The sequence below is a fragment of the Patiria miniata genome, unplaced genomic scaffold (assembly GCF_015706575.1).
Source record: "Patiria miniata isolate m_02_andy unplaced genomic scaffold, ASM1570657v1 HiC_scaffold_3, whole genome shotgun sequence".
Taxonomy (NCBI): domain Eukaryota; kingdom Metazoa; phylum Echinodermata; class Asteroidea; order Valvatida; family Asterinidae; genus Patiria; species Patiria miniata.
In genome coordinates, this window is record NW_024037069.1 from 23,254,978 (window position 1) to 23,278,254 (window position 23,277).

Below are 23,277 nucleotides of genomic sequence, written 5' to 3' on the forward strand. Positions count from 1 at the left end.
ATGTTTAGTAATTCATCAAATGAATATAGTCATACGTCTTAATGAGATGAATAAATTGCTTGCATAATATTATTTATTGATATATTTTAACAGTGTCACCCATTCCGTAAGTTGACGAATCCAAACCCATGTGACTGCCTTCGCGGCAATGTTGTTTTCAGCCGTGTGTCAGCTGTTCACGTTCACTGCGTGCGGAGTCTAAACATTTTCGTTAAAAATTGTCTTGCATTTTATTTTCGTTAGTCGAAGCTGTTAATTTGATATGGCACAAGTAAAGGTGACGAGTTACTACACTCGTCGGAAACGAATTGACGATGCCCAGCCGACGAAAAGACGGAAACTGCAGCCGAGTGCATCGGGTCAGGAGACGGATTTGGGACCCGAGCAATCGGGCTTGAAGCTGAAAGCAGGCCTAGACGCCTTTACAAAGCAGTTACTTCCGCAAGTTGATCGAGCGGTGTTGCTCGAAGATACCATTTCCCAGTGTTCGAAAACCAGTGCCTCGACAACCCGACCCAAATCTGCCAAGAAATCTCGAGCAAGTGCCACGAGAACCGCTAAGAAAGCAACAAAAGGACCTTTGGATAAACACTTGGAGAAAGTAACTCAGTCTGAAAGTCCCAAACTAAAGTTAGGCCTGTCACTGGAGTTGAAAACAGACTTTGGTGATTCGGTTAAAATCCCAGAGTTTGTGACACACCGCTCGCCACCGTCAACACCGACAAAGCGTCCAAAGCAGACTGATGAAGCGCCGAGTCGAAAAAAGAGAAGTAGAATCGGAAGTGAAGATGTGGTTGTGGAAACTGACGGTTCCTCCTGTCAGATGACCAAGGAGGCTGAATCCTCTAGAGCATCCAGACGAAAAGTCCAGGCAGCTGGACGACAAGCATCGAAAAGGACAAATGGGGGAAGGTCGGCTAAGAAGAGTCTAGAGGCGTCATTGGGGGAGTTTGCTAATAGCAATGAATTGGACACGAGAGATCGCGTAAGATGAATTTTGTTCCAGTGACAAACACCTTTGAGATTTGCACCATTATGAAATTGGGATGAGCATTTTGAGGTGTAGAAATATTGTATCATTTGAACACTCTGCAAACATATTCTGGTTGGTAGAACAAAAATGTGTTTCTATTGTGAAAGTGTAAAAAAAATAGTCTTTCTTATTCCAGGCAAATACGAACATGTTTGTTGTAATACATGTTTAGGCTAGTATAATGCAAATATGTAATATTTCTGTAGATGTCAAATGTAGCACACATACTTGTCATAATTTGTTTGTAAATCTCCTTGTCAAAAACAGTTTCAAGGAAGTATACATTTTGGGAAAGATTTCCATATACGAAGTTCACTCAACACCCTGTGTACAAACCCTATGAGATTGGACTGAAAAATTCTAAGTGTTTTCTAAAAAAATGCTTGCATTTTCTCACTGCTCAAATTGACTTTGATGACATAAAATTGCTTTCTGGGGGCTTGTTAGTCAATACAGAGGAAAATTAGTGAACTTCGTGTATGGAAATCTTTCCAAATTTTGTTTTAATTTAATACTTCTTTTCCTGCTGGTTATTTTTTAGCCTAAGGCCTTCTAAATTTTCCTTAGAAACTTAAATTCTCCTGTTTATATGCATTATTTGCTGTTTTTCACTGTGTTGCTACAGCAAGCTGAGGTTTACATAATACACACTGATTTGGCTTTTTTCCTTTTCTCAGATTTTACCCAAAGTTGAAACGCCGCATCATTGTGTCAATGATGATTCACATGGAATCACTACCGATCGGCAAGAATCATCTCAACCGAGTACTCCTGTAAATCCTGAAAAATCAACAGCAGCATCAAGCTCAAGATCCTCAAGTGTAAGCCAGAAGATGCCAGACTCGAGCCAGTCATCCCGTGATAGTGGGAAGTTGCAGGCGTTCATGGAGAGGACAAGTCGATCTGTGGCCTCGGTGAACTCCAAGGGGTCAAAGGTCAAGGCTGGGTTTAGTGACCGAGTACAGGAAGCGGTCAGCAATGCTCAGAGCAGCCCATCAGAGAAAGTAGTAGACAGTGGTAGTGCAAGTGAAGAAAAGAAAAAGGTAGCAGATGTTGGAAAGAATTCAATACACGGCCTCCACTCAGACCTCCTGCACAAAGTCTATGGGCAGTGAGCATTACCTGGGGAGTAATCTGCGATGGACTAGCACCCCATCCAGCAAAAAAAAGAGAACATATTCTCAGTCATTTCATGCTACTGATACCAGAGATAAAGTAAACGCTGGCCTAATGAGCCACATTGGCTCACGGCAGACTTTACCGACTATACGTGTTTGTATTTTCATCTTTTATGCCTCTTTTCCAACCTTCTTCCACTATGGCCAAAAAAGTTTCCGGAAAGATTTCCATATACGAAGTTCACTAATTTTCCTCTGTATTGACAGAGTAACAAGCCCCCAGATAGCAATTTCATGTCATCAAAGTCAATTTGAGCAGTGAGAAAATACCAGCAGTTTCTTAGAAAACACTTAGAATTTTTCAGTCCAATCTCATAGGGTTTGTACACAGGTTGTTGAGTGAACTTCGTATATGGAAATCTTTCCTAATGCCATCTTGTGCACGATTTCTCTTCTAGACGAAGTTGACGCCGGCAGAGATGAAGGAACGTCTGTCCAAATCCTGCAAGCTGAGCGACCTGCAAGCCCGATTGGCCAGAGTCAGGCAGTGTGCAGACCAGGCCAAGAGCAGTCAAAAACCTGCAACGGCAGTCAACAGCGACATCGCTACTAGCACCAGAGAGCCCACAGCAAGTAAAATTAAGTCGTAAGTGTCTTTGAATTTCACTGATAATTATTCATCTGATATTGTTTTAATTATAAAGTTGAACAAAGTGTTCGATGAGAGCCAGTTCTGCTTGAGGTGAACCGGTTTTGATTTCAACACGGGTAGGTGAGACAATAGTGTAAAAACCACCTTATTTTGGGGTGAAATTCCTGAGCTTCTACACAAGAACAGCCAAAAATTATGTATTTCTCTTCATACAGGGAAGAGCCAGCAATGCCCGCCTACCAGAAGTACCATGCCCTGGTTAACTCCGCCCCTACCACCCTCAACCTGCCCTTCAAGTACAAACTTCTTGAGGAGATGTTTCGTAGTACAGACACTGTGGTCAGCATGCTGCACAACAGGTCCGAGACCTGCTCCTTCCCGAAGCTGAAACAAGCGGTGCAAGAAATGTGCCGCAGGTCAGTGGCAGATATACATATGATCTTCTTTACCCCTTGTCCCTCTTGGTTTTTTTTAAGACACCCTACAAAAACATACAAAAGCATACAAGTGTATTCCCGCATGCTCAGTAAATTTGGCTCATAGCTCAAGCAGATAAATGGGCAATAAACAAAGCAGATATATAAGGAAAAGTATATGGGGGCATGGTGAATCTTCAATCCAGAAGATGAAAGAATAGTCTGTACTTAGTTGTAGCCCCCCCCCCCCCCCCCCCCCCCCCCCCCCCCCCCCGAAAAAGGGGGGGAAAGTAACATGTTGTGCAGTCCATATTTTCCAGACTTTTTGCCCTTTAGTTCATGTTGTGGGTGAAATTAAAACTATTAGTTGGCAGCATTTTTATTAATAAATATGTCATTTCCTCTGCTACTCCACCCTCCAAAACACCTCAGCACGTCTTTGCCTTGGGAACATTTACAATATTGGCACAGAGGTCAGCAGCCACACACTCAAGGCATGCCAAGCTGAACCTCCGACAAGCAAATGAACAAGAGTGTCCTCTTGGATTGGATTTTTTGCTGATTTTTTGAGTTTGCTCTGTGAATAAACCTGAAAATGTATTTTTCAAATCTTAAACATCCAGCATCTAGTAATGGTCAAGGAGATTACAGACTAGTGAGTTTTGGATCATTTTTTTTTAAATCATTAATTAGATATCATGGTTTAAATGGCTCTGTCACGGACATTACACTTCCTTTCATCATCATCTTTCTCTACTGTGGAGAAACCTCATCTGGAGTATACTTGCCGGAATTAGAAAATCTGAACTGAAAAGTATGGGATAAAGATTATAGAATGCGGTGTAGCATCAAGTTTGATTTGTTTGTCTTAAACAGAACATTTGAGCAGCAGCATCTAGGCCAAATCAAGACAGTCTACCCGACAGCGTACTTCCTCAGGCAGCAGAAGGTCGGGAGGTCAGGGGTCAAGGAGAAGACAAACTATGAGTTGGTTCTGGAGGCCAATACTGGATCAGGGGTCGGAACGTCTGCTGGTATGAGATAATGACAAATTATTTACTTACATAGGATCCGTCACCACGAAATTTAGCATAAAGTTGAATATTGACATTTTGCAGTACAGTGCGGCAATGCCAGATTGAAGATGTGGTCCATTTTTTTATTGATTTTAATCAGGTGAACATCAATCGGTTTTTGTTCAACTTTACCAAATAGTTGTTTGTTTTGTCAGACATCTTTAAAACCTATTTTAATCCCGTGTTAATAGTTGACTGTTCATTTACTGCAATACAACAGTGAGATTTTTAAATGGCATTTTCTCAATACATTTGTAATTGCATTTACATGTACCACTTCAATTTAGTCGGTGGTTTACATTTCCGTTATTGAACTCAGTATGTTAGACACCATTAGAAAGGTCTTTTTCTGCAGAATCCAGAAAAAAAATTGCTCAATTCTTTAAAAGTCTGACTTTATGCTCATTTTGTGGTGAGAGGTCACATTATTTTGATTTTGATGAATTCAGGATGGCACAGTGCCGCCACTGTTACTTAAAGGTATGTAGGAACGTAAGACCTACCCATTTAATGAGAAAAACGTTACTCTAAGTAAACCTAGGGATAGTTGTTTCCTGTCTGAAATGGTATCATGAAGGAAGAAAATAACCATTGAAGGAGGTTTTAAAAATTGTGAAGATTACACATCACTGGGACCATGATGTCATACACTAACCGTCTGAATGAGAATCATGTCCCGAGTGCTGATTTTCATGTAGGAATTGTACACGAGAGGGTGTGATTCAAAATATGAAACACCATCTTTTGAGTATTAACCAAGTGTGTACGCTCGGCTACACAGTATGTAATTTTTTTTTCTATGACATGGCCCACACTCAGGCATGGCCTGTGACATATCATGCCTATGGGTTTTTATGCAAGACGAATTCAGCGAGCTGCACTTTGACGGTTGAAAACAGTTTTTTCCTCTCTTTTTTTGCACCAATGATCACAAAACATTGAACAAGGATGATATCTGTTCTAAATTACCTTTTAATCAAATTGTGACAAGTGCAGATTATGTCTATGACCTTTAACCTCTCAGGTCAAGAAAGCAGTGAGCCCACCAAGACCAAATCCCAGACCAACGCTGTGTCTAAGCTCATCAGCAAGTTCACTCCATCCATGCTGATCGCAAGACGCAGTATCTTTCATAACAACTTGGTGGATATCATCAAGGAACATCACAATGTAAGCAGGAAGTTCTAATTTTTTTAATTTTAAGTCCATGGGAGGCCGTATCACAAGTCTGACACCTCACAGGTCCGATGCCTCATAAGTCCGAAATTTCGGACTTGTGAGGCGTCGGACTTATGAGGCATAAATTCCGCCTCATAGGTCCGACGCCTCATAAGTCCGACTATGGACAAATGCTGTTTCGGACTTATGAGGCGTCGGAGCTATGAGGGGTCGGACTTATGCGGCGTCGGAACTATGAGGCGGAATAAATAAATTGTATGCCTCATAATTAGTCTGACGCCTCATAAGTCCAAAATTTCGGACTTATGAGGCGTCGGACCTATGAGGTGTCAGACTTATTAGCAGACCCCGTCCATGGATGCCGTGCACACTAAAACGAAACTAATGACCGGAAAAACGTACAATTTCAAATAGCCTGCACTGCAAATTTGTCGACCATCTCCCACAATACACTGGGAAAATGAACTCTCCGTGGCAAACTCTTGGTGGCACACTGCATTGTGAATCGCCCAAATTGAATAGAATTTTGTGCACTACTGTGCATCTAGCACTGGCATAAATGTGTGCTCATTAACCGGCAATTGACTGCTTCACTTGTGACGTTCTGAATCACATGCAGGAATTCCTGTCCAAGTTAGAGCGCCCTCTCTCGGTACCGAGTGACAAGCTGACCCGCTGGCATCCCAAGTTCCCCTTGGACCAGATCCCAGACGTTGAGCCCGCCGCCTTGCCCCAGCCCCCGACGGTGACCACCTACAACACGGCCAAGGATGTGCTGGACAAGGCTCGTGTCATGATGAACCCCAGAGTAAGTAATTTTTTTTGGGGGGGGGGGAGGGGAATAGTCCATGTACAGACTACAACTAATCTATGATATGTGAGCAGATTCACTGATTAATTAGGCAAGACAACCGCCTCTTGACCTCTAGATTTTGACCAATCAGCGGGCGCTTTCTAAATTGAGTCTTCGGTCATTCACCCATTGCGCGTCATAGACAATGGATAAAAAAAAACCTGTGTCACAAGCTCTGTATCATGTTACGCAATAATGCACCAGGCATTACAAAACAGTGCATTCAAACTGACCAATCAAACCATTTAGTCCTGATTTGGGAATGAAATGATTTAGTAAAGTCAACTCTGATTAATGAAAGGTTTGCGGAAACACCATGTGCGAATAATTTCTCAACTAAGAGAATGGTTCTGAAAAGAACCAGAGGTATAAACTCGACGTTCCGGTCAGTATGCTCTGACCGTCTGACTCTCCTGAAGACGTTTAGTTGAGAAATTATTCGCACATGGTGTTTCCGCAAACCTTTCATTATTTAGTATCTCCACCATGCAAAGCCTCAAATCTTACTCGACTCTGATTGGCTGCATGGCGCGCAGCTTGCATATATCTGCATGTCTAGACATATCAGACGTTATACAGGAGACTCTTGGCTCCGTCAACAGGTGATACTCGGACTAGGGGGAAAGTGGTCTCACTAGGATTTTTACTTGGGGTGGGAGAAATTGAAAATGGTGGCTGCAGACAAACTTGAGGTTGGAGGAGCTTTTCTTTAACCCTAACCGCCCCACTCCATCTAAATCCATCCCCGCATTTTGAAAGATTTTGGGGGACTTGGTCCTGCAGGCCTGGTTTGACTAAATATTGATGGAGTATGATGGACTTGGGCCTGCAGGCCTAGAGCAAAGCATGTGTTGGAAGCAGTGTGATTGATGGATTTTGGCGGACTTGGTCCAGTACTTACTGAAAGACAGTAGGGAGTTAGGGTTAAGGAGAAAGGAAATACAATGATTATTATTTCCATGTTGCAAATTTCCATGTTGCAAATAGTTTTCAATTTGAATTTTCTGCTGATCCTAGGTTGCCAAGGCGCTTGAGGTGGTTGCTAAGAACTCGGCGCTCTTGAAAGCAGAGAAGGGCAAACCGACTGCTGAGCAGGAGACTAGCATTGTCAAGCAGGAGCCCAAAGTTGTCAAGAATGTCAAATCAGTCAGTGGTGTCAACCAGTCCCTTCTGGACAGGGTATGTGTCATGCAATTCTTTTTCCCACGGCGGTGTTTCACACCCTTTCAGTGGAGAAAGCATTGTGCTAGCTGTTGTTCATCATAATCCGTCATGGGGCAATTGCTTTGAACAATAGCCGGCACAATGCTTTCATTTAGTGAAGTTGGTCTCCGTGAGTGTAAGCTCTTCTTTATTTTGTTTTCTATTGCCATGCAGTTGCATCACATTTGCTAATTTGTTTAAATTTTTTTTTATAGATTCGGGCCAAGGAAGCACAAAACGTGACCGCCATGATGACTCGTAGCCCAGCCGATCAAGAGAGAATCACCATGCTGGAACGTCTTCCGGAGCTCTGCCGCATTCTCAGAGTGTATCCCTTTTTTGTCATAAAAGCTCACAAGGTTGTGAGGGACTCGAATTTCACAGAAAATGTCAAAGGCTGGTTGCCCTACAGTTTCATAATATTGTAAGACAGGCACTCGATATTCGTATTAAAGACAAAATTTGACCATGTGTTTTTCTCCATTCCACAATACCTGAAATTTGTCACGCGAACCAGTTTGTACATGCGATGGGTCCCTCCTACTGGGGATCTCGAAAGTGGTCACAATGTGCCATCTACTGTTTGTCCATTATTGATCTGTGTTTCTCTAGACAATATAGGCTAGATCTATTTGCTTCCAACTGGAACAGTCCAGTGCCATCCTTAACTATTTTTCTGCTCAGATTTTTCATCGCTGAGAAGAAAGCAGCCATACCCATTGAGGCTGTCATTCAGAAATTGGCCGACAGTTATCCCTCCATACTCTCCAAAGGTAACAACCGTTGTACTTACATGTCTTGCTTTTACTTCCGTTAGAACAGGCATGCAACTTTTCCTCGGATCTGCTGATTTTCTCGTTGTTTACTTCTCATGAGTGTCATTACAACTTGAAAAATACTGTACAAAGTCTTGTGTGTTTTGGAATGTCCTCATTTTTTCTAAATTCCCAGTTGCATGCCTGTTAGAAGTCATCTCAGTGTCCAGTAAAGGTTTATCCACAATAGGCCCCTTGTTTCAGTAGTCTGAGGAGCAGACATTCACCTGTGTAGAGCCACGGTTATATCCTAGCATGTTAATTTTATGCAACCCTGCGCGCCAGCCAATCGGAGTCGACTTTAGGAACTGTAACGTCATTTCAATCAGAAATATGGACTAAGCTGTTGATTGGTTAATTTGGATGCCAGGTTTTTGTAATACAGCGCAACGCCGCTTTAACGAACATCGTGGGATCTACAGAAAATATTCGTAATAGTGATCATTCGGTATAGCGATTTTAAGCTGCCAGTGCTCCGATACTCACTTTTCAATAAATGGCGCCCTTCATAACTTCACCCTGCATGCCTATTGAATTCAGTAATTACACAGTTTTGAGCTTACTACCTACATCGATGGGTGGTTTTCCTCTTCTATGCCTTAGAAATAATAGCCACTTGTTGCTTTTCTGTTGACAGTTTTCAACAACAATGTTCGGTTGGTTTTGTACACAAAAATCGGCAGCCAAGGACGGTGTTCGGTATAGCCGAATGTTTGGTATAGCGGTGTTCAGTATAGTGACATTCCACTGTACAACAACGGGTTAAGGAATACCCAATAGAAGAATCTGGATGTCAAGATGCAGTCTAACTTTGTTAATAAATCGCCGAATCTGCATGAATATGCGGTTGTGTGCAAGCGGCTATTCCATAGACTATTGTATCGAGTGTTTGTTGCAGAATTCTGACAGCTTCACCTGAATCTTCCCGTTATGAAAATATCATTTGGCAAACCATGCTGATCACTTTATCACAGGAAGATTTCGAGTAATTTATTCAAAATCCTTTAAGTAATACTTGATACAATGGGCCAAATGCAGTTAAACCTTTCTCCAACTTATTCAGGATATTTTTTTGGCATGGCTGCATAGCTTTAATTGCCACAGTTTCTGTTTCTCTTCACTATTTCATAGGAATTATTTCTTATTTGTGGAAAGACCCATTTTCTGGCAAGGCACTGGACAGAATTGATTAAGTCAACCTTAAACTATTGAGAAATCAATAGTAAAAAACTTAGTAAAAAAAGGAGATTGACTGAATATTCTCAATTTAAATTGTGGGACCAGAACCGAAAGGGCAGTCCTGTCTTTCTGGTGTTTTATTTCTAGACAGTGATCACATTGGCAAAGCAAGATTTCAAATTTGGTTGCTCCAATATTGTTTCTCTTAATGATATCAAGGTTTGAACCTCTTGTTTCTCATCTTTTACAGCTCAAGTTGAGAAGCACGTTAGTCTGATGGTGGAGGTTCTGCCGCAGTGGCTGAGCAGGGTCGTAGTGCGGAAGGACCATTACCTGAAGATGAACCGCACCAAAGATATGAGTCTGATCAATGACAGGATCAACCAGCTGCTCAAGGAAAGCAAACAGGTCAAAGGTTAGAGTTCAAGAGGTCAATATCAAATGTCAAAAATGGTTCTAGATTGTTACCTGAAGGTGCACAGAACCAAAGATATGAGCCAGATCCATGACAGGGTCAACCAGCTGCTCATGGAAAGCAAACAGGTCAAAGGTTAGAGTTCAAGAGGTCAATATCAAATGTCAAAAATGGTTCTAGATTGTTACCTGAAGGTGCACAGAACCAAAGATATGAGCCAGATCAATGACAGGGTCAACCAGCTGCTCATGGAAAGCAAACAGGTCAAAGGTTTAGAGTTCAAGAGGTCAATTTCAAATGTCCAAAATGGTTCTAGATTGTTACCTGAAGGTGCACAGAACCAAAGATATGAGCCAGATCAATGCCAGGGTCAACCAGCTGCTCAAGGAAAGCAAACAGGTCAAAGGTTAGAGTTCATGGGTTAGACTTCAAGAGGTCAATATAGGTTATATTTTGGCAGAGACCATTCATTACCTGTATATGAACCTCCCAAAAAATTGAGCAATATCATACTCAAATAAATCCTCAGAAAAAGTGGCCAGGTTAAAAGTAAGAGTTCAAAGGTTATTTTGATTAAGTACCAACAAAATGCAGTTTTAGCCAAATTAGAGTGAATGGGTTCCCCAAGGACTGAAGGAAAGTGTTACGACCAAATATGAGGAAAGTTTTGTTTTTCTTTTGGATATAGCCTGTCCTTTGTGGTACGATAAATGAGATTGTGAGATTATCATAGCAATATCAGAAATGTGCTTCCATAAATTTAGAAATTGTACAGCTGTCACTCATTTTTCATAGCTCTAATTCTTATTCAGTTCTTCAAAACAACTGAAATTGCATTTCTTTTTATGACCTTGTTTTTTGCATTATTTTCTTATTATGTTTTACAAACTTGGGTCAAGTGATTATGAGTGTTGGGAGATGTCAGTGTTCCTTGTGCCATTTTAGATTGAACGGTTTTAGATATCAGTTCCAAACGATTTTATCATTGCATTTTTCTGGCTGTTTATTACTTTAGTCTGAATTATACACTGTTTTATACAGACCGTAATTTGTTGCCAAAATGCTCATTATTAACATGTGTGCTTGAAATCAACTCATCTAGAATTTTCTTTTATATTGAGCTGAGATTTTGTCACAGGCCTTATTTCGTAACTTTCCTGTGTTGGTTGTTTGTGACTAATGATTAACACAATAGTAATAACTACATGTACACATGTTAACATTGGACCCCTACTCATTTAATACAACTTTGTATGTGAAGATGCATGTGGCATAACATTGTTTTCATTTTGCTCTTCGATTTGTATGCATGTTTGATAAGTTTAAAGGAGTCTTTTTATTCACATTTCTTTCCAGATATATCTTGATGTTGTGAGTGTACTTGTAGTAATTTTATGGTCATCGTTTTTTGATTGTGTCTAAAAAAAAACCCTGAATATCATGATGATAATAGTGATTTTAATCTTTCAAATTTGTAAAAATGTAAAGAAATAATCATCCAAATTATGTAAAGCAACCGTTTTTAATGGCCAAGTTCTTTTCAACCAGTTTAACAAGTTCCGTGTTAAAATGTTGACTTACAGCATTAGACAGTGAAAATATGGTGGAATTTTTAGACTTTTTGTCTGAGTTGACTTCAGTTAACCTTAGCGACAGCATCCTTGTTGAATGAATACATGCTTGTAAAAGTTGGCAATCAAAAGACAAAAACGTCTTCTCTGTCGGATTTAAAGAAATAATTCTCCGCACCTTTGGAAAAGATTGTTTCCCAACTTCACACACACACACCCACACACTGTTTCCGCTGATTGCGATGTTTTTAAAAGTGTTTAAAAAATGTTTTCTTGTTGAATAAAACGGTTAGTATTCGAAGAGAATTTGTTTGAGGGTAAGAAGTCACATTTGTTTAGTTCTCACTTGAAAACACGACAGTCAGTGTCCAATGTACTCCACAAGAGGTCGCTGTCATAATGAAGTACAGCTTTTTCATAGTATTTCAATCTGATAATTATTTCGGTGAGGTTTCCAAGTCGTCTAGTTACTAGGTTCATTTTTTTGTAAATAAGAGGGGGGGGGCGCCCAATTTCTGTTTACCCCATTAACCATGGTCACTTATAAGACTAACAAATTTCCAGTGGGGGACGACTGGTGACAATTTTTTATGGGGGGAGCGTTCATCCCCGGCCATGCCGCCCCCCCCCCCCCCCCTCACCTTTTCTTCACCGCTGTCTCGACCATGATTGTATCCTAGCCACAATATAGCATTCACAATTTATACCTTATGGAGGATATTATTTTCTCATTATTTATTATAATTTCAGTTCGAAAGGACACAATACAAAAAAAGTCGAAAGTTATTATAAGCTCACAATGATTATTACAAAGTATAAAAAAATCTGAAAACGTATATCTAAACACAGGATTTACACGCAAGGAATTATTTTTGAAATAATGAAAACAATAACATAAAACGATAGTAATTAATTAAACAAGATTAGGAGTTATTTGGGAACAGTATATGGGACGGTCAATATTTTCTATTAGCCCTCCCTCATACTATAGCCTAGTGGGTACAAAATCAAGTATTGTATACTTTATTGCTATCCAGCTCAAACGCAGATACATGTATGCATAAGGTTAGTATAAAAAAAAATACATGTACAAATTGACGATTATGTCCATAGATGCTAAACTTGAGTATGGTAGCTATTTATAAATTCATGTGAATTAAAAACAAAATCAAAGATTTTTCCTGCAAGGAACCAAACATCAGGCCCGCTAACTTTCTTGATTTGAATATTTCAGGTCAATCCAGCAAGTAAGTCGTTTGCAGCAGTTTTATTCGTTTTTCTGATTTTCTTCACTCGGCTGCATTGAAGTGAAACGCGTAGTTGTACATGCATGACATCACTTCTCAGAGACTGAGCTCGGGGAATGGAAATTTGTAATAATAAGGTTCCAAATCTGCCTTATAACACGACGATAACAAAGTGTACGAAGATTGTTAAACAACTGCATAGGCTATTCGATATCATTGCTCCTTTTGATGCATGATCAATCTTGTTAATGAGCATTTTAAGGTACTCGTTTCCAGTCACAAAATGCATATGCCAACAGAGCAAAACGGTGCAGTATCTAGGTGCATGCAAGGCCGAAAAAAAAAATAAGTCGGTCTCTGGTCAGCGCGCGCGTCGATTTTAATCATGCGCGTCGATCTTTTTTTTTTCCAAAATGTTCCGCGGTAGCTCCAAAAGCGCCCTCTATTTCCGCACCTCCTCAATTTTTTTTACCAAAGAGCATTAAGGAATGGGAAATTGCACCAAGGCAAATGATCGAAAACACCAAGGCAAATTATGGAGGACACCAATGTACATGAGGACACCAAAAAAAACAAAATAGTACCCCACCTTGTCTGTACAATCTAAGCTTGAAGAAAAAAAAAAAAGCCGCGTGGCCGCGTCAATTCCGGAACTTTGGTCTGACCAGAGACCGAATATTTTTTTTTGGGGGGGGGCCTAATCGTCAGTTCATTTTTTGTTGTAAAGTAGGCCTACATGTACATGTAAAAAAAAATGTTAACAAAGTTTCAAGATATAAGATTTGAGGCTTTGCATGGTGGGGTATCGGTATCGTTTCGGGTTTTTGCGGTAACACCATGTGGTAATAACTACTGCTTAGAAGATATTAGTTCTGAGAAGAACTTGTCCTGCTTATTATCAACTTGCTAAGTAGTTTTTTGTTCTGTTTAGAACAGTCCTGCTGTAAGTTCTAAAAGAACTTGTCTTTGGTCTCAACGTTTCGACTAGCCTGCTCTAGTCATCGTCAGGAGACTGAAGAAAGTTGGAGATGCTACTCCTTAAGTAGGGTTTGTTAGGATTAGGAGTGCTTGCTGGGCATGCCCTGCTCGCTCGGGTGTGTCAGTTGGTTGTGAGCCATGGGCATTGTGTTGAGGGATGCCCGCTGAGCGTCCTGCTCGCTCGACTGTGTCAGTTGGCTGTGAGCCTTGGGCATTGTGTTGAGGGATGCCCGCTGAGCGTCCTGCTCGCTCAGGTGTGTCAGTTGGCTGTGAGCCACGGGTGTTGCAACTTGGAATAACTGAATGCCATATGTGGCTTATGAAGTAGCCGATATCTTGTGGGACAGTGTCATGTTTGTGGATCTCAATAGCTTCTCTGATACGACGGGTGTACCAGTGTTTCTCTGGGGCTATGATTTCCGCTTGTTCCCAATCAACAACATGATCCAGATCAGCAGAGTGTTTGACAATTGCCGATTTGTCAAGTTCCCCTCTGCGGCCGTGAGCTATGTGTTCTTTAAGCCTGGTAGTGAGGTCTCTGCCAGTCTCGCCAATGTACACTTTGCCACATGAGCAAGGAATTCGGTAAACTCCTGCTTGACTTCTCGGGTTGTGCTTGTCTTTGTGGGTGTACAATTTCGTTTCGAGTTTATTGCGAGTTCGGTAGTAGACCTTAATATTGGCTTCACGGAGGATTCGCTGGATCTTGTGTGATGCATGGCCAATATATGGAAGGACTGCAACCGGCATATCGGGTGTGTTCAGGGTCTGAGACATGCTCGAATCCGGTGCGAGGCTGTGATTCTTAGGTCTGTACCCATTGTCTCTTAGCACTTTATTGAGGTGCTTCAGTTCGGATTGTAGGTGTTCATCATCACTGATGATATGTGCCCTTCGAAGTAGGGTGCGGTTCACCGAGGTTTTCACTGATGGTGGGTGGAATGAACGAGCATTGAGGTATCGGTCTGTATGTGTAGGTTTCCTGTACACAGAGTGTCCAAGTGAACCATCGGCCCGTTTGGAAATGAGTACATCAAGGAAAGGCAATGAATCGGATGTCTCAGTTTCCATGGTGAATTGTATACTCGGGTGTTGTTGGTTGAGATGGCGGAGGAAACCATCAAGCTTGTCCGGGCCATGTGGCCATATGATGAATGTATCATCTACGTATCGAAGCCATAACTTAGGTTGGAATTGAGCTGTTGCCAAAGTTTTTTGCTCGAAATCTTCCATGAAGATGTTAGCCAGGACTGGGGAAATTGGAGACCCCATAGGAGTGCCTGAAGCCTGTTGATAGTAATTGTCTCTCCATTGGAAGTACGTAGACTTTACGCAAGTCAGGAGAAGATCATAGATTTGATCTGGCGTTAAGCTGGTTCTTTCCGTGAGTGTGCCATCTTGTTCGAGTATCGACTTGGTTACGAGGCATGCTTCTTCGGTCGGTACATTAGTGAATAAAGATTTGACATCAAAACTCACTAGCATGTCTGCGGATTGCAATTTAATTCCCTTTATGGTGTTGATGAACCCTGCTGAATTGGGTACATGGTGAGGCGTTTTTCCCACGAGTGGGTGTAGGAGCTTTGTTAAGTGTTGTGCGAGGTTGTAGGTTGGGGAACCTCTTGACGACACAATAGGTCGGAGCGGTTTGTCCGGTTTGTGAATCTTCGGTTGGCCAAAGAATCTTGGGCATTTCGAGCTGGATGGACGAAGATGCCTGTATAATGGAGTCGGTAAGGCTGAGCTACGATTTAAGGAGAGTAGTTTGGCGGCAACTTTCCTTTCGACTGCTGGAATGGGATTTTTCTTGAGGCAAGTATAGGTATCTGTGTTGAGGATATCCTGAACCTTATGGTCATACTCCGTGCGGTCCATTATGACAGTTGCATTACCCTTGTCTGCCTTTAGGATGTGTATCGAAGAATCATTGCGGAGGCTGTTGATAGCCTGGTGTTCAAGTCTTGTTATATTGGATTTGGGTGGCTTTGAGTGCTTCAAGACTTGGTGTATTTGGATACGGATGTTGTCTGCCTTTTCTTTATCCATCTTACGAATAGAAGGTTCAATCGATTGTATGAACTCTTCCACCGGGATCTTGCTAGGGGTAGTGGCAAAATTCATACCCAAGGCTAGGACATTCGATTCCGTTTTAGATAGCTGGCGTTGGCTGAGGTTTATGACTGAGTTCGCTTTATTCATGTCATCATTGTTCCCTTTGTTTGTGGACGTGTTACGTGAGGCTCTGTCCATTCTCTTCTTGCCACAAGAAATGAGGCGTTGGAATTTTCGGATCTGTTTCCTTTGGGTGGCATGAAAAGTGTGGGATACAGATTTATCCGTGAGGGCGGATATCTTGTCATAATCTGTGGGCTGCATAGTCGTGCGGAGACTATCCTTGCTACTCTTTATTTCTTGATCGGTTCGGTATAGGCAACATCGGGTGGAGGCAATTCGTGATCGGAGTAGGGCTTTATTGGCAGTATGTATGATTCGAGCAGAATTGTTTTCTTTGATAGGGTCTCGTAGGCGGAGACTCTTTGGGACTACGTTCGCATCTCTACATCTCTTCAGAAATGTCCAAGCACTCCTAATCCTAACAAACCCTACTTAAGGAGTAGCATCTCCAACTTTCTTCAGTCTCCTGACGATGACTAGAGCAGGCTAGTCGAAACGTTGAGACCAAAGACAAGTTCTTTTAGAACTTACAGCAGGACTGTTCTAAACAGAACAAAAACTACTTAGCAAGTTGATAATAAGCAGGACAAGTTCTTCTCAGAACTAATATCTTCTAAGCAGTAGTTATTACCACATGGTTTTACCGCAAAACCCGAAACGATAAAGTTTCAAGACTTTGGTTTCACAAATCTTAGCAGCGAGACTAACTTTGGCAGCAACGAACGCTCAAGTGTAACTTCATCAATGGAGCGGATCTATATGCGAAATATTACCAAAATATCCACTTGTCTTAGGCCTATAGTTTGGAAACAAAAGTGCGAGAGTGCCGAAATGAAAGGGATTTCTAGAAGCTTATTTGAAGTTTTAGGAACGGTTGCGGAAAAAAAGGTTCAGCTTTTTCATCAGTGGGTAGCTGATGAGGAGGACAAACTCACTGAAGAGCAAGGGAAAACTGACGATGTACACGTAATGGGAAACATGTTCCGATAAACCCTCAGTTTCCGAAACATTGCTTTGTAAAACATGAACAGCGGTTTACAACAAATTTAAAAGAGCTGCAACTAGATAGGCAATATTCTCGTATATTGTGATGATCTAGGGCATGCATACTGCATTTAGCATTTAGGGTTATATCGACGTGCGTCACTCCTTACAACAGACAAAAATACAGACACTCTCTACTGAGCTTGCGTCAGTCTCTTCATCAATTCAACTGAACCCATCAGGGAGAAAATAAGCCATTTGTAGTTTTATTCATCGACAAGGTTCACGACGAAATTCCAGAGTGTTAATTCTCAGTATGATCATGTGGGCAAGCATCAGAACTTGCATGTGCGTCCATGACTGTCAAAAACAAACATGGCATGAAATTGAGCGGAATACTTTGATACTTGGGGTAGGAAAGGTCTATCTAATATAGCAGTGTTGTTTCTGTAAAGCGGCATGTTTGGTAAAATATGGTCCTCGAGGAAGCAGTTTGGAAAAGATGCAGCCGGTTTTGTAGCAGCTGATATGCAATAGTGGAAAGTTTTGCCTGGTATCCTGAGGTATAAAGTTTACGAAGATTCTGACTATTGAAATAATGTTATAGAGGTTTACAAGACCATGTATACAACAATGTATAGCAAAAGGAATGCCAAACCAAGGCGCAGTAGCAGTGGCGTCCCAGTCTTCTCTTGGACAGCAGGGAGGCGTGTCTTCAGAGGTGCGTGAACTCGATCCCAGAAGGTGATAATGGCTTCCCTGGCTCCCACCCATTTCCCCGGTCCCACCAAGCGATACTGGTAAGGCGAGCAGGGCCCAAAATAGCACAGGACAGCCAGAAACGGGTCAGAGAGGAACATCTTCAAGAAATCTGGCTTGACTCCAAACTCGATGGCGACGCTATCCATGTACTTGATCCAGTCCACCTGGAGGGTGTGACGTTGGGATTTCACGTACCGCTTCCTCATGTCATCTTTCGCCTTCTTGATAGATGCTTCCATCTCCGGACGAGACGGAAGGCGTGCTTGGCCAGTGAAGACACGAGCCGCCCAACGGCTCTGGATCTCGGAGCATGGGTTGATGGCCCCGACAGGCTGAACCAAACCAATGGTACAGATGCTTGGATGCTTCAGGTCTGGGGCAAAGACGTACTTGTAAAGCGACACTTCATTCTTGATGACATGGAAGGAAGGGCAGTCCACGAACGGAAAACTGAACGAGTATCCAGTGGCGAGAATGACGCAGTCGATGTTATCCTCAAAAGTCCCGTCCACGAACTTAACCCCTGTTTCAGTGAAGCGGGCGATGTTTGGCTTGACGACGACCGCACCACTCAAAATGCGATTCGGGAGGTCGTCGCTGAGAAAGGGATGATGATGGAAAGGATCGCACTTGGGCTGCAATCCGTATTTGGCGTGATCAAACTTAGCCTGAAGCTGCCTCTTTGCCAAAAAGGTTTGCAGTTTGAAGGGGACAAGGTCACCGAACCGCCTCAATATCACAGTATCGACGGGATTGCCATAATCAGCGACACGATTGAGGACCCAAGCCCCACTCCTTGTACTCAGGAAGACCTGCAGGTGGAAACTATTGAAATTATATTACATGTACTTGCACTGCAATGGTCAAAACGCAGTTTGAAAAAAATTCCCTAAACTTCACCGAATCTATTTTTATCTATTGCCTTTGCAACCAGCGTATCCAGATTTTTTTACGACTCGGGAACAATGCTTTGTGTTTCCCTTTGTCCCTGTAATATAACACTCTCCCATTCCTATTGTGTCTGATGAATGGATCTGCGATCCTGTTGCTTACAATAGGAATTAATAAGAAATATGCCTACCTTTGATGAGATGCGACTCAGTTCCACTGCTGCATCCCCTCCAGAGTTACCGATCCCAATAACGACAACTCGCTTGTCGATCAAATCGTAGGGAGTTTTGTAATCATGGGTGTGGAGTACCTTTCCCTGAAACTCCTTCAAGCCAGGGAAGTCGGGGATGTTGGGGGTTGTGTGATGCCCGGTGCAGATCATAACAGCATCAAAGTGATCAGTGGTACTCTCACCGCTGTCTCGATTCTTGGTGGTGATTTTCCATCGGCCAGTCGTGTCGTAGTCAGCAGCCTGCGTGACCTTCTCAACCTCGGTGCGAAACTGGATGTGGCGTCTCAGATCGAAGTGGTCCACGTAGCTCAGGAAGTACTTCTCAATGTAGGAGTTGTGCATGTAGTTGGGGTTCTCCTTGGGGATGGGGTAGTCGCTGTAGCACATCACCTCTTTGCTGGTGTTGATGATGGTGGACTTGAAGACGCAGCCTTGGCCGTCAACGTCTTCACGGTAAGCCCAGAGCCCACCAATCCGGTCCGATCTCTCAAAACACGTGACTTGGAGACCCTCATCCAAGCAGCACTTGATTGCTGTGATGCCACTGGCACCCGCTCCGATGATAGCTACCTTCTTACTCATTCTGGCTTCTTGCTTTTTCGAAAACCCTTTTGGCCAATCTGTGAACTTTATTTAAAAAATCAATAAATAAATACATAAATAAATCGATTGTTACTTGCAGCGGGATCCGATCCCAAATCCTTAACACTATAGTATACTCTGCTGAAGATGGGTATGGTGACTGTTAATATGCTCTGCCTACATATGGGAAGAACTACGCAGGAGGGGATGATAATCATAAAACGGTACAGTCCTTAGAGTGGAGGAAATACACCAAGACCAGGACTGAATTCAGTTTCGTAATTAATATTCTTACCTTTGCCAGCCTGACTAATAATATTATGGGACCAAATGGCTGAAGATTTCTCTACAATAACGTAGCCTCATTGTGCAGGCCTAGGTCAGTTAAGTGGGTGTGCATTGTAGATTTAAAGTAGGTCAGTGCAATTTCAATACACTTGCACAAATAGTGGTGTCGGTAGCCGAACAAAGTCTAAAGATAACAGATGGAGATACGACTGCTAATGCCCCTCTCACACCAATCCAAGAACAGTGCGAGGTCACTTCGGAAATGCAATTGTTTTCAGCAGTATCCGTGGTCTCCGTTTTTGGTCGTTTTTTTTTTTATACCAGCACGTCTTTATTTCGTGGTACCCGTTTTTACTTCGTGAGTAATCCGTGGCCACCTAGGAAACACCACGGGACCAACCCATGTTCATGTCCGTTTCCTGAAATTCACGGACTGCACACCGGCGACATCTCGTGGCCATCCCGATTGCATCCCGTGATGACTTTGGCGCCAGCTCGAGACTACTACGTGGTGTCAGTGGTGACTACGGCGCCAGCTCGAGACTACTACGTGTAGTCCGTGAGCACTTTTTGTGGCCAACTCGAGTTCCGCGTGATAAAAACGGCCGTAAAACAGGCCAACAATCAATCCGGGGCCATCCCGTAAAATCCGATGTAACTTCAGCCCAACCTTGAGAACTTTACGAGAGTACTATACGAATCAGCCGTATTGAACACGTTTTTAATTCTGCAATAAATTTCCGAAGTGCACACGTTTCAGTTTTTCAACATATCCAAAAACTTTTTGGGTGATCCGTGGACAGTGGCGTAGCCAGGAATTTTTCAGTGGGGGGGCGCTGGGGTGGGGGGGGGGGCTGGAACATTTCATGGGGGGGCGTCATGTAGGGGCGTCAATCGATTCTCAAAAGTGGGGGGGGGGGAACAAACCTTGATCAGAACTGATGCGAGCGCGAAGCCCTTTACGGCGTGGGGGTTCGGGGCCCGCTTAAGGGCCCCGAAAAAAATTTGATTTTAGATGATCTGTGGTGTGATTTGAAGCAATTTCTTACCACTTTCCTCTATGCTTTAACTAATATTTTCTTAGCAAAAGATAATTATTTGAACATCGTTTTCGAGGTTGGAGTCATTGAATCAGCTATCGGTATTCTGAGCTATAGGCGTGGGGTTCGGGGCCCGCTTAAGGGCCCCGAAAAAAATTAGATTCTCGATGCTCTGTGGTGTGATCTGAGGCATTTTCTTACCACTTTAACCAATAATTATCTTAGCACAAAAGATAATAATTTAAACATAATTTTCGAGGTTTTCTCAGCTAAAGGCATAAGAAATTTTTTTGAACATTGTTTTTGAGGTTGGATGGAGTCATTGAATCAGCTACCAGATTTCTGAGCTATAGGTGTGGGGTTCGGGGCCCGCTTTAGGGCCCCGAAAATTTTGGATTCTAAATGCTCTGTGGTGCTATCTGAGGCAATTTCTGACCACTTTAACCAATATTTTCTAAGCAAAAGATACATTGTAGTACATAATAGGGCCCTGTAAATGAGACACGAGTTCAAAAATCTTGGGGGGGGGGACATTTGATATTGTGTCCCCCACCCTTCAAAAAGGGGGGGGGGACCCAGTCCCCCTGTCCCCCCAGGATTGACGCCCATGGCGTCATGTAGATCAATGATATTTTTTTAGAAACTCAAAATCTCAGTGGGGGGGGGGGGGGGCGACTGGGGGGGCGACAAGGTTTCATGGGGGGGCGGTCACCCCCCACGCCCCCCGGTGGCTACGCCACTGTCCGTGGAGCATCCGCGAGAATCAGACCACGGAAGGAATTGACACTTCCTTAATTCGTGGTTAGTTCGTGCATGGAGCAAGGAAAACGTTTTCCTTGCTCCATGGTTCGTGGCAACCAGTGGCGTAGCCACGGGGGGGGGGGGGGGGGCACAGCCCCCCCATGAAACCTTGTCGCCCCCCCCCCCCAGTCGCCCCCCCCCCCACTGAGATTTTGAGTTTCTAAAAAATTATCATTGATCTACATGACGCCCCCCCCCCCATGAAATGTTCCAGCCCCCCCCCCCCCCCCCCCCCATACCACTGAATAATTCCTGGCTACGCCACTGGTGGCAACCCGTGAGATCCAATTCCATTTCGTGGTTACTTCGATTTTTTAACTCAAGTTTTGCGCCCACGGACACCTCGCTCGAAACCCTCCGACGTAGAAAGCCCATTTACTAACACGCTTAAAGTAAGGGGTCCCTCCGGGGACGCATATTTTTAGCGCCTTGGTTTGAGGCGACACAACAGTCGAGGCGGAACCCTCGACTTACTGTACGGCTGTTCGCGGAAGTGTGTGTGGGGCGTAAGTACATGCACACAAAGCACACGCAAGGGTCGTGGGGCTAACGGTATAGTAAAACTTGTGATTGAGTCGCGGCGCGCGCGGTGTGCGGTAGCGGGAACAAGCTGGCGGGAACAAGCTGGCAGCAACAAGCTGATAGCCTAGGTCAAGGCTACGTATCAAGTTAAATGTACACAATCTCGACATGTCTGTAGACTATAAATAAGGCCGTCCTTGACAGGAAACAGATGTTGTATACATAGTCTGTGGTCAAGCCGTGCACTGTCTACCCGCAAGTGACCTTGTTTTGTGCACGTGTATATGGGCGGTTTGTCGCCAGCCCAGGTTGTCAGGCTCAGATATGCCTGACCCGGGGTCACACACTAAAGGTGACTGCATCTGTAGTGTGTGTCTCTGGCTAGGATTAGATGGAAGATCCGAACCAGAATCGGTTTGAATGTTTTTTATTAAGGTAATTAACAAAATTGGGTCCCCAAAAGGGCCAGTATCTGCGTCGGAGGGGAAACAGTATGGGAACTTTGGTGAAGTTGAAGCTTATAGGTAGCGTCGGTTTTCCTCCAGCGTTTAGAACATCAACACTTGCTCGTCCTCCGGATTTCGATTATGTGTTCCAAAGGCACATAGGCACCAGTGTTCCGTAGGCCCTATGCTTACTCCCGTCCTGCGGCACCAGCTGCACCATTTCGTAGCTAGCGCTGCATGATACGCACTAGACTGGAGCGAGACTCGCATTTCACGTTGCTGCCAAGCTGATGTAAGCTAGCATGAGGCCAAACTGGTAACGTTACATGTATAGCTCTAAAAGCCCGTTGGCAACGTGTGCTTCTGACCGACACATCACTTTACACGTAAACTTATATATGCGTAGACCTACATGAACATGCAGCAATACGTCAGTCCGCGTCATGCCAAAACTTCACTCGGATTGTTTCAGTTTAGTTCGGATTAGCTCATTCAAAAACGAATGTATTTCTTATAATGCTGTTGGTGTGGGTGCGAGTGTTTTATGGCACAACTGTGGTATTTTCGTAGGCCCTCAAACTTTTCGTAGGCTCTCAAATTCGTCGTATGCCCTCATATTTTTCGTAGGCCCTATATAGGCTATACGGGAGGATGGTGTGGCAACTTACCCATTCATTAGCTCCTACAGCTGCAGCTAGTTGCTGAACCGGTACTGCTCTGCTTCCTTTAGCCTCAGTGGTGGTTTTACAACCAAAATGGGGTCAGTACATGTAGTTTCGTTTAGTGACTGGCTACCCAGCTAGGTCCATTGGCGTATGG

The 23,277-nt window shown here is 43.2% G+C and overlaps 3 protein-coding genes across 6 annotated transcripts; 1 reads left to right on the plus strand and 2 right to left on the minus strand.

The window, feature by feature from the left end:
* Positions 1-136: 136 nt before the first annotated feature.
* Positions 137-11,816, plus strand: LOC119737580 (DNA replication factor Cdt1-like). 3 transcript variants are annotated; one of them, XR_005272392.1, is made up of 12 exons: positions 137-985; positions 1,711-2,076; positions 2,610-2,797; positions 3,019-3,219; positions 4,096-4,253; positions 5,320-5,465; positions 6,094-6,282; positions 7,345-7,506; positions 7,746-7,858; positions 8,215-8,303; positions 9,775-10,209; positions 10,346-11,816. XR_005272392.1 is itself a non-coding variant. In XM_038212034.1 (11 exons), the coding sequence occupies exons 1-11, from the start codon at positions 263-265 to the stop codon at positions 9,942-9,944; spliced, it is 2,505 nt and encodes an 834-aa protein (XP_038067962.1). In that variant the 5' UTR covers positions 137-262; the 3' UTR covers positions 9,945-11,816. The 3 variants fall into 3 exon arrangements, 1 of the variants encoding a protein (XP_038067962.1); XR_005272393.1 differs by having other exon boundaries at positions 9,775-10,202; positions 10,339-11,816; XM_038212034.1 differs by having other exon boundaries at positions 9,775-11,816.
* Positions 9,981-16,111, minus strand: LOC119736566. The gene is made up of 4 exons (XM_038210580.1): positions 14,036-16,111; positions 10,264-10,317; positions 10,128-10,181; positions 9,981-10,046 (listed from the first exon to the last, which is right to left on the minus strand). The coding sequence occupies exons 1-4, from the start codon at positions 16,109-16,111 to the stop codon at positions 9,981-9,983; spliced, it is 2,250 nt and encodes a 749-aa protein (XP_038066508.1).
* A 537-nt stretch (positions 16,112-16,648) lies between these two features.
* LOC119738301 (flavin-containing monooxygenase 5-like) lies at positions 16,649-23,233 on the minus strand. Of its 2 annotated transcripts, none has more exons than XM_038213146.1 (3): positions 23,127-23,233; positions 18,738-19,406; positions 16,649-18,468 (listed from the first exon to the last, which is right to left on the minus strand). In XM_038213146.1, the coding sequence occupies exons 2-3, from the start codon at positions 19,359-19,361 to the stop codon at positions 17,506-17,508; spliced, it is 1,587 nt and encodes a 528-aa protein (XP_038069074.1). In that variant the 5' UTR covers positions 19,362-19,406; positions 23,127-23,233; the 3' UTR covers positions 16,649-17,505. The 2 variants fall into 2 exon arrangements, with proteins under 2 accessions (XP_038069074.1, XP_038069073.1); XM_038213145.1 differs by lacking the exon at positions 23,127-23,233 and adding an exon at positions 19,657-20,206.
* Positions 23,234-23,277: the final 44 nt, after the last annotated feature.